This window comes from Filicampus tigris, chromosome 6 (assembly GCF_054856515.1).
Source record: "Filicampus tigris isolate MCC_2025a chromosome 6, RoL_Ftig_1.0, whole genome shotgun sequence".
In the NCBI taxonomy this organism is placed as follows: Eukaryota; Metazoa; Chordata; class Actinopteri; order Syngnathiformes; family Syngnathidae; genus Filicampus; species Filicampus tigris.
This window is the reverse complement of record NC_141222.1, coordinates 17,221,791-17,234,495: the sequence shown is the minus strand read 5'-3', so window position 1 is coordinate 17,234,495 and position 12,705 is coordinate 17,221,791. Positions and strand designations below refer to the sequence as shown.

Sequence of the window (12,705 nt, the reverse complement as noted above, 5' to 3'; positions counted from 1 at the left end):
GCCCTATTTCCTTCCTGTGACAATGTTTTTCATGTAGCACCTAAGCTGCGCGCCATTTGGGTCACACACATCGGCCCACCGTGGCGTTATCAGATGCGACACCATCTCTTAACCTTTGCCCGACAATCTGGATGGAGCAGCAATAACAATGACAGTAAAAAAAATATAAATAAATACGAAGTAAAACGTCAAAGTGCTTAAAGGAGTCATCCATCCATTATCCAATCCACTTATCCTCACAAGGGCCATGGGCGTGCTGTGCTGGAGGCTATCCCAGCTGTTTTCGGGCAGTAGGCGGGATACACCCTGAACTGGTTGTCAGCCAATCGCAGGGCACACAGAGACAAACAAACATTTGCACTCACAGTCACACCCGGGGGCAATTTAGAGTGTGCAATTAACCAACCAAGCATGTTTTTGGAATTTGGGAGGAAACCCGGAGTACCTGGAGAAAACCCACGCAGGTACGGAGAGAACATGCAAACTCCACACAGGAAGGCCGGATTCAAACCCATGACCTCTGCACTGCGAGGCGGACGTGCTAACCAGTAAACATGTTATGACATTTTTTTTTTGCAATTTATAACAGTCCACAGGTCTCAATCCTTGCTGTTAATGGTTATTTACCATTTGCATACTTTGTTCTGGGTACATTTTGTTCATGGTTTCTGCTTGTTGTATTTTGTAAGATCACTCTTACGTTGTTCTACTCGTTCGCTGTTTCGTGATTCTGCTATGATCGTTCATAGACCAACAGGTGCATGCTTCCGTGGCAACCTGTTTAAATGTGGCGATAACACAGACAGTTCTTGGGACTGATTCAAATTCTGCCGTGAACACCATCACCACTGTCCCATATGTATTACAATGATACATCACTTGGACTATTTTATGGTTTTGAGTTTCCCCCATGACTCTCTAAAGACCAACATCAGCGCATTTTAGTGGAAATGTGGAAATGTGCAAATGTGGTGGGAGCACAGACAGTTCTCTGAGCTGTTTAAAGTTCCCCCTTGAACACTGTGACCACTGTCCCATAAAAAACACACATTTCTGGCATGTATACTTTCAAAGTTTCATGATTTCCTCAATTTTCTTTAATTTAACACACCCTGGTAAATTTATAATCCATTTTAGTAGACATGGTTCAAATTTGACCCGTAAATCCACAGTGTACACAATCTTTGTAGCAACTGTACAAGTGAATTACATTATTGAATATCTTCATTTTTGTCATCACATTTCAGGGTGATAATGCTATTTAGTGCAGTATTTTTATTGCTGTCAAAACAGGTCAAATTTGTAGAGTATTTAAAGATTATAAAACAATTTGAGAGGGTTAATAGTGGACCATGGCCTCTGTTAGTGAGGTCACATATGATATGCTAGGTTCAACTACGTGGCATTTGGGGGCCACTGTGTGAATGCAAGTAGACTGAATTTCTTTTGTTTAAAAATAGAGGATGAGTTGTAATAAAAACATTTGACTTTTAGTTTATTTTCTCTATCCATAAAGTGAATGTATATTCGGCAAGTGTTCTGATTGTGTCTGATTGCTCAATCATAATTGAACAGTTCAAATGGAGACTTGGACGAAAAAGACAACATATAAAGCATTAACAAACAGAACACTAAAGACATTCGCAGCCCAGAGAGACCTAACTAGCATACATGATCTAATTCTGAATAAAATATATAATTATAAATATTAATTGAATTTTCATTACTTCCTCATAAATTACGGTCTTCATTACGTTTTCGTTATTTTTGATCCTGCTCAGTTGCCGTACCTAACTCGTATCTGATTGGTCAAGCAGCCGTCGGTTTAGTGCTACATTCGCGTCGTCTGGCCAACGTTTGAAAGGTACCGTGGGATTCCTTCGTTAACCTGTACCAAACTGATACTTAATAAATAGAAACTACTGCATATGCTGTCTAGTATGGTTTGAATTCTATATCTATATGTGTGTTACCAATACTGTAAACCCGTTCACCCAACTTTGAGTCCTCAAGTTCTAACTAGTTCGATTAGCTGGTTAGCCGCTAATTAGCAAGTGCCGTCCTCAGGCATTGAATCCCACCAATCATGTCTGGTAGCCCTTAGATGCTCATTCTGATGTCGTGGTACGATGCACCATTGAATAAACACGGCACAGCACATTAAGGCTAACGCGATTAGCTTTCAAAGTAGCTGGCGTATGTCCAGCTGAAGTGTAGCAGCCTCTTTTGTTAGCCCAGCTAGCGGCTAACGTGGCTAGCGGAGCAAGCAGCTAGTGTGGCTAACAGAGAGAAGAAACTGGTATGGTAAAGTAGTTTATTTTAATACAAGGAAAAAAATATAGACGATTTTTTAAAACATTGTATTTAACATTAATTTTATTGTAATAAACTGACCAATTACTTACTAACGTAATATGAGATTTCATTATTAGATCACAATTGAAATAATAGTTTGATTATTTTCAATACATGAAATCAGTGGTTCTCTTAGCTTTTTCCACAAAGTACCCACGGCCGAAATAAATACTTAGCTCTCGAAGTACCACAAAAAATGAGGCACACGATTTATTAGAAGAAAGTATTCAATATCATTTAATATTGTAAGCCACTTTAACATTATGCACAGTTTGAAAATGTCTATTGTGCTTTAATGTAGGGAAAACACTTCTATTAATTGTTTAAATGTTACCTAAATGTTTAAAAACTAACAATTTTTAAAGATTAAATGGAAATGTCTTGTCCTTAAAATACAACTCATCTTTAAGTGTACATATCTAACCGCTATTCACGGGGAATAAGGACCGGGCAAGTTTGATTAATACTGTACAGATATTTAACCGCCCAGATTTATTCCAAAAACACTGAGAAACATACAATATAGGTTTTCTTTCCATGAAAAAAAAATATTTTGGAAAAAAACCCCCAGCAAATATCGCATCCACGAGTGAGGAACTGCAAATATGTGGAGGTCGACTGTACTTTAATTTGTATCTCCCTTCATTTTCTTGCTGTCGGTTGATAAGATACTGTATTTTCATCCATTGAAATAGGTTTATTTGTAGCTCACTGTTTTAAATGTATTTTATTTGAGTTTATTTATATTTAATTCTGTGTTTCTTAAGAAGCCCACATACCACTAATGGTACTGGTGCCACACTTGTATATACAGATGAATTATTTTAATTTTTACATAATTATAATCAACCCATAATTTCATTGTCTGCACCTGATCCAACCTTTTCTTCTTGTAGCCTCTTAACACTGAGCCAGGATGAGTCTAAGAAAGCAGACCCCCAGTGACTTCCTGAAGCAGATCATTGGCAGGCCGGTGGTGGTCAAGCTGAACTCAGGCGTCGATTACCGAGGTAACCTAAACTGTTCCACTTCCATCCCTCATTACTTTTGATAAGTTGGTGTACTAAGTAACAGTCTTCCGTGTGTACAGGTGTCCTGGCTTGCCTGGATGGCTACATGAACATTGCTATAGAGCAGACTGAGGAGTATGTTAACGGGCAGCTCAAGAACAAATACGGTGATGCCTTTCTGAGAGGAAACAATGGTAAGAGACTTATTACATTACGTTCCGTGACTTGTAATTTTTTTCTTCTTGCAACATAGTTTTTTTTTAAATTAAAACACAATGACAAGTTTATGAAATACAATTGAAGTGAATTGCAGTTACGAATAAAATACAACTTTAAACATAGATTTTTTTATTTGAATGGTCTAACCATGCATAAAGTCCTCTTACTTTTTTTTTTTTTTTTAATCATGTCAAAAATCTGGGATACGAATAATACATCATAAAAATGATTTCAATTGCTAAAAATGGAGCGGAAACATATTTCTATTCTTGGCTTAATTGTTGCCTCGAAACAGAAATGTTATCAAAACGCGTCAAAAGACCACCAGAAAGGAAGTAGTGTAGCCAATATGTTGCACAGTTAAACCCACAAACTCAACTGTGTTTTTCATGTCTCTACAGTTCTTTATATCAGCACACAGAAGAGGAAAGTCTAGAGATGCTCTCTTTTTTTTTTTTTTTTTGGTGCCATTTTAGTTTGTTTCTTGTGGATGTTAATTTTGTGTTTGACCACAACCTGAAGAATGTTTTGTAAACATGGAATTGTGAATAAATCCTGAGTTTTGCATTACATCTTGAGTTTGGAACCTTCTTTTTATTGTATATTGTGGGCTTTATGTATACATAGTACATGTATGAATGTGTATATGATGTACATGCATATGTGTGTGTATATGTATGCAGACGTGTATGTTTTTAGTCTTTGCACATAAAGGGCCTGCACTTTACTTTTCGTTGCACTTGTTGTAATGACAAATTTTAATCTGAATCTGAATCTTTATCAAAATTCCTTTATTAGCTGCACAAGCAATGTTTGAAGTAACATTTAAACATTCTTGGAGCGGAACATCATGGAACCGTGTCTTTAATTGCTTGCATACAAATAACATCAACAATAATAATAATAGAGCCCGAGCGATGGTATTTTTTTAGGCCGATTCCGATATTTGGCAGATTAAAATCCAAATGATCGATTAATTAAAAAAAATACAATGATTAAAATACTTTTTTTAGTCACTAAACGCTTACAACGATAAATATATTGAATTACAGGCAGAACATTTGACTCTTTGACAATACTTTGTCCTCTAGTATTTGTTTAATTTCACAATGGAGAGAAAAATTGGCGGCACCTTTTTTAGGGAAATGTTTGAATGTATTTGTCTTATGTTAATGTGTAAAAAAAATAAAATAAAAATAAATTTAAAATTTAATTGTTTTAAGTTAATTATGAGTGAGTCTCAAAGTGTGTGTGGTACCATGAGTGCTATGTAAAAGAATCACTGCCTAAGTTCAGTTGTATTTAACTTTTAAGTACAAAATGTTACTTAAAACAGTTCATAATACAGTGTCTTAATGTTCAAAATGCTTTTTATTTTTTTAGGAATAAAACCTCTAACCTCTAATTTTCAAATGAAAACTTGGGTATAAAAATGCTGCTGTATTAATGGTGGCACTTGAAGAGCTAAGCATTTTTTTATTTTGGCGGTACTTGGTATAAAAAGTTGAAGAACCACTTCTTTAGATGAAATGCCTTAATATCTCGTTGCAGGTGGCAACCTAATGAAGCAATCTTTCAGTTTATCCCTGAAGCAAGCAATAAAAAGACTTGACTACTGTTTCAGCTAAAAGGCTTCAGAGGAGGGATTAGAAGCTAATAATATTGTGTTAATTGTTCTCAATGGCAGAAACTCATTATGGGATGACCTTTTGTATGGACAAAGACAAAAAAAAAAAGCCAGAAAATATCTAACGAATATGGGAGAGCTAAGTGCGGGCGGTCACGTTGTCTTGACGCCTGTTCAAGTGCCGCGCAGTGCGGCGGAAATCCGTCATTTAGACGGCCATTCAAAAATCCATTACTGCTTATAGTGCAATAGGAGCGTGACTGCGGGACACATATAACATGTCAACTTCCACAAGCACTCATGTAGTGGCCAGGGTCGCTTGTTTACTCAACTGCAGAGAGGAGCGAGTCTTTTAGGCTGTGTTGACAATATCTGATACGATGCGTAAAGGAGATGGATGATGTTTATTGGAAGGAGCTTTTTAACTTGGTAAGTACAAACAAAAAAAAGCATTTGATTGGGCATTTTATATTGTTCCAAAATTGCGTTACCAAAGTGGTAAGTTGCTTAGTGGGGGTGAGGCCTTTAATTTTACAATGGCTAATCAGAAACATCAAGTTTTACAATCACCGACAGTTGATGCAACACTGTTCATGACATTGACATGAAAGGTTTAACTGCTGAGCACATTTACTAAACTCTTTTGCTAAGCTAAACAGTAGCCCCCACTAAAGCATGTAAACAGCGCTGCTGTTTTGGTAAGTTAAACATGTTCGATTCCCCTTTTATTGTTTCTCCTGATGGGTAGCAAAATGAGGTATCGTATTTGGAGGGAGGTGCATAATTTTTGTGAATCGGACTGTACTTTATTGAGGGAACACTGCATACGGTTTATTTGTGCGGTCATTTTGTAACTTAGTTGAATATCCGCATGGCCTAATTAAAGTAAGACCCCTTTCATGTGATCCATTAGGCTGTGTGGGCATCGAGGGAAAAGCGTTTCCTCAAGACGGAGGCGTTTTTTTTTCTTTATCTTTTTCTCTTCTTCCTGTTTTACAACCTGTACATGCGTACTCTGGCCCCTTGGCAGGAGACAAAAGGCTACCAAGGTCAGCAGGCCCAGCTTGACAATGAAGGACACATTATTGATCAAACCGTGTGGAGCTACAGCTGTAAAGAAAAAACGAGTGCAGGGATGGAGGGAGGGAAGGGCGCTGTATAGGAAGATGTAGGCATTGACTAATGTGTGTGCGCGCGCACACACACACACACAGAAATGCATTGTGCAGTACTGAGAGCGATAATGGCGCCCGGTGATAGTGTGAGGCAAATATTTACCCACTGGAGCTATGGCCGAGTGTGACCCCACGGTGAATGCTTTTAATTAAAACACTGCACACATGTGACATGACATCATGTGGCATAAAAAAAAAAAATAAATAAAAAAAAAAAAAAGACAAGCAAACATGCTTCCTTTAAAGCATGTGCTTTACCACTCGTGCGTGATTGTACTTTTTGGCGGTGATTTGAATGGTGATTATTAAGGGCTCTGCATCTCTTCAATAAAAGGTGATTCGAATAGATGCGTAAATCAATACTTTGGGTCTGATATGATTCAAGGACAGTACATTATAAAGTGGAACAATTTAATTCAGTGCGATTATGATTCTATTAAAGTAGGGCTCAGTTCGAGAGGGTGTAATTCAATGAGTTTACAATTTTTCTAACTTGTCAGTATTGTAAATGCGGTGCAACCGATTTTCCGATTCAAATTTGTTTTCGTTACACCTGTAACTGTTATATATTACAGGATAGGGGCTGAGCCGAGCTGCGAATAGCAAAAAATAAATAAATAAATAAATAAATACAATCGGTGTAACTGATGCTCCCCACCCCCTAAAAAACAATATCGTGAGCTTTTATACAGTACCGTGAGCTTTTTACATATCGCCAACCTGCCCACAATATCGTGATAATTATCGTATCATGAGTTTCATATCGTGGTATTATTGTATCGTGACATTTGGATATCGTGACTTCCCAAGTAGGTTCCCTCGAAAAACCTGGGAATAGATAAATTCGCCAGTTGCTCATATGCAAGGAACGCTATACATTTTTGCACATTTTATAGACATTCTCAAGGAATTTATTATAATCACTATAAGTAGACAAAGTGAAAAATGAATATATTATTTCAGTATTATAAACCGGTACTGTATACTAGCAGTTGGCATTACAAACATTGGGAAATACTGTATTTTGTGTCCTCATAAATCTGTCGGGACTAGACAGATAGCACTTAACATCAGTTAGAAGGTTTCATGCTAATCCATCCATCTACCAATAAAGACAGCTCGCGCTAAGCAATTAGCATTCTCTACCTACCAACCTATGAATCACAGTGCCAATCAAAAGTCAGCATGATTATGTTCATATTGAATGTCATTGGATTGTGTCCGTAATGTTTTTGGCCAGGATACAACTGCACAAAAGGTGATCGATGGCAGCAAGAGGACAAAGGAGACTGGTGTTAGGTGGCCACTCTTGAATTGTGTGAGGGAGACGCAATGAAACGAGTCAAATGTGACAGCACCACCTTCTGTGTAAACTGCAGTACTACATACATGGATTTGTGTACTGTTGAGACTCAACAGTAGCTTGCAATCTTTTGCAAACCAAAACAGCAGCACCTACTGAAGTATGTCATTGCTTTCACATTTCTTGACCGTTTAAAAACATTCCAATTTCAAATTGTTCAGCTCATTCACGCCATCTTGGGAATTCCCCCATCCCAAAAATTCCCACGTTGTCAAAGTTCCACATTTTAACACAAATTCACAAATGACGACACATTCTATATATTTACCTCCTCCTTCCACACTTCCTAACTGATTTAAAGTTCCAACTTGAACATGATTGGCTCATTTAGGACATTTTAGGAAATATTTTCCTTTTTTTCACGTCTGAATAATTCACACTTCAAAATTTAACATTTTTACACTGAAATTCCCAAAGACAAAGTTTTATGTATTTACCATCTTCCACATGTCAGTCCAAATTTAAAATGTTCAGCTCATTCAGGACATTTACTTTACATATATATGTTACTATTTCGCTATATGTTAGCATACCGACTGCTGGCATGTTACCTTCACATTAAAATAGCAAAACCAACAAATGCCGATATTTGCTTTTGATTTTAATTGCGTGCAAGGGCCTGAGCATGTTCTTTATTTAGCCTGGAGGAAAGTCGACCTTCAGCAAAAAATGCAACCTTCGCCCTTAACGCGGGAGGGAGTTACACCCGCCACGCGTGCCAGCTTCCCCTGTGCCGCCTTGGCCATGCTAGCGGAGGCGTGATGCAGATGGCGAGGGTCGGAGGGTGCGTGACCCGCGGGCGGCCTTCGGGGGGCCCGAGAACAAACAGTGTCCTAACCCTCGCTGTGCCTTCATATGTTGTCGGCTAGTTAGCACGAGCCAGGGCGGAACAAACCGGCAGGAGAAAAACTGTTACCGTGATTCATAACAAATGGTCACGAGAGAGAAACAAACAAAAGTTTAGTAGGCCATTGTACAAAAAAATGACTTTGTATAAAGAAAATAAAAGAAACACTGTCTTGGTTCCTGGATAATTTATTAGGATTTCTTCTTCACCAAAGAGCTATCTTGAAATTGTCTTGATTATATTGCATGACAGGATTGTTATAATGCTACCAAATAGCATGGACTCAACGTTAAACAGGTTTTTTTTTTTCACTTTTTGTGCTTGCTAATGGCTACTTGTGCTCTCATCCAGGTTGGCCTGCAATCTGTGTTTGAAACACAAACTAAGCCAGCACTCAAGCAATTAGCCTCCATTACTCTGGCACCCCAATTGCCAATTTGTCTGTGGTGCGAGGTAATCCACGGTGTGTCTGGCAAGCACCCAAAACTCTAATATGTTTATACGGTGGAAGGGGTGCGGGGGTGGGGGAGACAAAAGAATTTGTTGTGGTTTTTTCACCAGACTAAATGTTGCTGCTGTGTCACCGTGCATGAAATGTAGAGGAAGTGGATATTGCTTACATTGTACCACCACCACACATTAAACGTGTCCGTTATCCTCCATTTTCCCATTCCAGACCAACTCACAAGAGAAAATCTGAGATAGAGAGAGACTGTTGAGACTAGTGTAGACTTTTACAGGTTTTGTTACATTTGTGACATTAAAGTCAATACTGTACAAAACACCGGATGAGTCACAAGGTCAGTTATGACCGCACACACATACGATCTGGATGTGGGCCAGTGCACTGGTGCAGCTTTGATAGGAAAAAAAATGGATAAACCCCAAAAATTCTTCGGAAAACACTGATAAACATTCATTATACTGTATGTTTGCAACGGTGGAAGGGGGGGAAATGTGGAAAGTAATTCCCGGAAAAAAAAAAAAAAATCGGGTAATACCCAAAAGTCAATTATCTGGCCTGGCACCTGGGAGGTCCAAGCATATTTCTGGAGGGGTGGGGGAGGAGGGGGGCAGTTCCCCTGCAGCCCCCCTCTAGGCCAGTGCGTATGTGCATCTGTGTGTGGCATTGTGTATTGCGGCCATTTGTGTGTGTCAGTATATTAGGATACAAACAGCCTGTTAAATTCAATGACACACACACAGCCTGAGTGTGTCACTTTGACACTTAACAAGCGGCACACGGCAGAGTGCACAGTAAGTGCTCTCCAGGTGACACTTTACAAACATATGCACACACTTCACACAGCAAGTTTTTTATTATTTTTGGTGGTAAAATACGCTTTGAAGGCGGGCAGGCCATTGACAATAAAAGGCTTTTATGTTTCCATTTAAAAATTCAATGTCATATTTGATGTAGCTTTTAATTTAGGTCAACATACATATTTTTGTGGCTATTTATTACATTATCATTATTATTATTATTATTATCATTAAAGTGTTCTTAATCCAGATGTAATTATTTATTTACCATCATTCTAAAATACATTTTGAATGAAATTATGGTTTTCCATCACTTAACCACGTATGTTTTACTAAGACAACACAAAAACTCAAACGTTTTCCATATGTATTATCATGTAACTGCACTTATTTATCCAGCGTATGCTCATTACGTTCTCCTCTACAGTTTCAACACCAACCCTCTTCCGTCATCTAGTGGCCAATATCGGCGTTGCATCACCTCCTTCCCAGCCACACACTTTATAAGTGAGGTCTCTTGAATCCTCCTGCCAATTGACCTGGATTTCTTCCCTTTTCTACATTGTCACCAAACTGCAAAGAGGCACACGGAGGTGCCAGATTGCTGTCAGACACTCCCCACAGCAATTCCCATCGCCGCCACCAACATCCAGCCCCTGAAAATAATAATTTAAAAAAAGTGGGTCCCCTTTTTTATGAGACATCCCGTTTGGAGCTACTCGGAAATGAAAAATTTAAAAGACCTGGCTGTTTCAATGCCGCTGCCATGAATAATTAAGAAATACATATTATCCATTCCCGGATAATGGAGAAGGGGGATTTTAAAACGTGAGGCTGTAAATTCATTGAGGAGGCACATATTTATCTGTGTGTGTGTGTGTGTTTGGTTGGTTGTCTGGAGACTGTAAAACAGTCACAGCCAGTTTGTCGTTGTGTTAAATTTGCTACAGAGGACAAAAACCTTAGCGATTTTCTTTTTATTATTAAAATTAATTGGAATGAGACACAGGGATTTTAGTTACTCAACTGCAGCCGTGGGTAGGCGTCTGGAGGGAGTCATCCCTTTTGGGTGGTGGATGATGGGTAACTTTCTACTTAAAGATTGTTACTGTTGTAAAAAAAAGAAAAAACTATACTCCCCTATTTGCTGTTTTTGTACTGAGGCCAAAACAAAAGCATTACTTTGCCGCCATCTTGGTGTCAAAAAACTATTGTGTTGAGTTTCATTTATACAAAAATAGTGCTTTTTATTGTCATTTTGTGGCATCTATAAGTGATTATAAATCGTTTATGGTTTGATGCAAGATGAATTTGAAGTGATATTAAAATGCTTTGGATCACAGTTTGTGGTGTATTTAAGGTTTGAACTATTAATAAAGGCAATTACATTTATAAAAAAAATCTCCATGAATAGCAGTGGTTTACTATACAGTATTTACACAAACTGTTAACTCACGTTGGTTGGTTCTTCTGTTTTGGTTAGCAACAGGGTTCAAACGGGCTCAAGTGTGTCAGAATTAACCGACCTTTCCACAAGAGTCCAATCGTAGCTATGATCTCCGCATGCTGGCTGTGTAAATGATGAAGATATAGCATGTCACGTGGCGCTGTCCTCCTGCGCGCTCTAGACGGCCACATAAAAATACTCTTTAAGGATGAGTTGTGGCCCGCTGGCTCGTTGGCTTTATTCGCAGCCCCGCTTCGCTTAAGCGCACCCCCCCCCCCCCCCCCTCCCGCCTCAATCGTGAATCACAGAGTCCTCCTTTAACTCGGAGTGACTCACCCACGTCGCAGCTTTACGAGCATTGAGTGTGTGCGTGTGAGTGCGTGTGTGCGTGTGCGACTGGGGCCGAAGAGTAGCGAAAGCTCAGGAGTGTTAAATCAGGACAACGTGCTGTTTGTGTCGCTACGATGATGCTCTGATCACATTCTTCTTCTTCTGTGTCCTTGTCCCCTCTATACTTTGCCCCCCCCCCCCCCCGTCTTTCATCTCTATTTACTATGGCTGAGCTGTTAATCAAATTAAAATCTAACCTATAAGAAAAACATTGATGTATAGTAGATCTGATATTGTTTATTGTAATGCAGATGAATTAATTGCGCTCGTGCTGGAGTGCCAGCGGTAGCTGTTTATTAAAAAGACATGGGTGGCGGAAGTTGAAAAATAATTGCCTATTAAATCGCAATCGCAATATTGAGGTGTGAAAAAAAAAATCGCAATTAGTATTTAGTTAGTTAATAGTTAGCCTCCTCATTTCATCATGTCCCCCTCTCCTCACCCTTCCTTTCCTACCTCTTTTTTTATATGCGCACTTTTCCTTTTCCCCACTCCTTCTCCTTAATCGCTCATTTGTGTCTCTCCTTTCATCTCTCCATAATCTTCCTCCTTATGTCTTTCCTTCATCTTAAACTTCATTACAGTATGTCCCTGCCTACAATCCCTCCACAGGTGTGAGAAGTGATGCGAGTGACCCGACTCCCATAACTTTACTGTCACACTAAACAAAGACAATTACTGTTCACCTTGTGTATTTAATACAACATAAACTTTGCCTTATTTGAAAAAAAAGTCCGCTTGGCTTAATGCTAACACACAAATGCAAAACCACAGTGATAATACAACAATACACAAAGTCACATGTTATTTATCCTCTACGAAAAAAGACTTAATATTACACGATCCGATGGAGTCACTTACTATAGTAGAAGTCTGTTCTTCATTTGTGTCTGCATGACTGTACAATATTATACTGCCTCCTGGTGGCCAAGGCAACCACAAGGAACACGACAATGAATTGAATTGCAGAATCAAACCATGATGCACAAACTGTTTAATTATTTACATT

General features: G+C 38.7%; 2 protein-coding genes across 7 annotated transcripts in view; one reads left to right on the top strand and one right to left on the bottom strand.

Moving 5' to 3' along the window:
- LOC147146034 (uncharacterized) overlaps positions 1-12,705 on the bottom strand; it is an 85,857-nt gene that overhangs the window by 15,260 nt on the left and 57,892 nt on the right. The window lies entirely within an intron of this gene.
- On the top strand, positions 1,762-4,156 carry lsm6 (LSM6 homolog, U6 small nuclear RNA and mRNA degradation associated). 2 transcript variants are annotated; one of them, XM_086033687.1, is made up of 4 exons: positions 1,762-1,864; positions 3,252-3,365; positions 3,446-3,559; positions 3,986-4,156. In XM_086033687.1, exons 2-4 carry the CDS (start codon positions 3,272-3,274, stop codon positions 4,018-4,020), a joined length of 243 nt encoding a protein of 80 aa, XP_085889813.1. In that variant the 5' UTR covers positions 1,762-1,864; positions 3,252-3,271; the 3' UTR covers positions 4,021-4,156. The 2 variants fall into 2 exon arrangements, with proteins under 2 accessions (XP_085889813.1, XP_085889814.1); XM_086033688.1 differs by lacking the exon at positions 1,762-1,864 and adding an exon at positions 1,926-2,299.

Coding starts and splice junctions, on each gene's coding strand:
- lsm6 (XM_086033687.1), top strand. CDS start 3,272: ATGAGTCTAAGAAAGCAGACCCCCAGTGACTTCCTGAAGCAGATCATT. Junction 3,366..3,445: donor CTCAGGCGTCGATTACCGAG/GTAACCTAAACT, acceptor CCGTGTGTACAG/GTGTCCTGGCTTGCCTGGAT. Junction 3,560..3,985: donor CTTTCTGAGAGGAAACAATG/GTAAGAGACTTA, acceptor ATGTCTCTACAG/TTCTTTATATCAGCACACAG.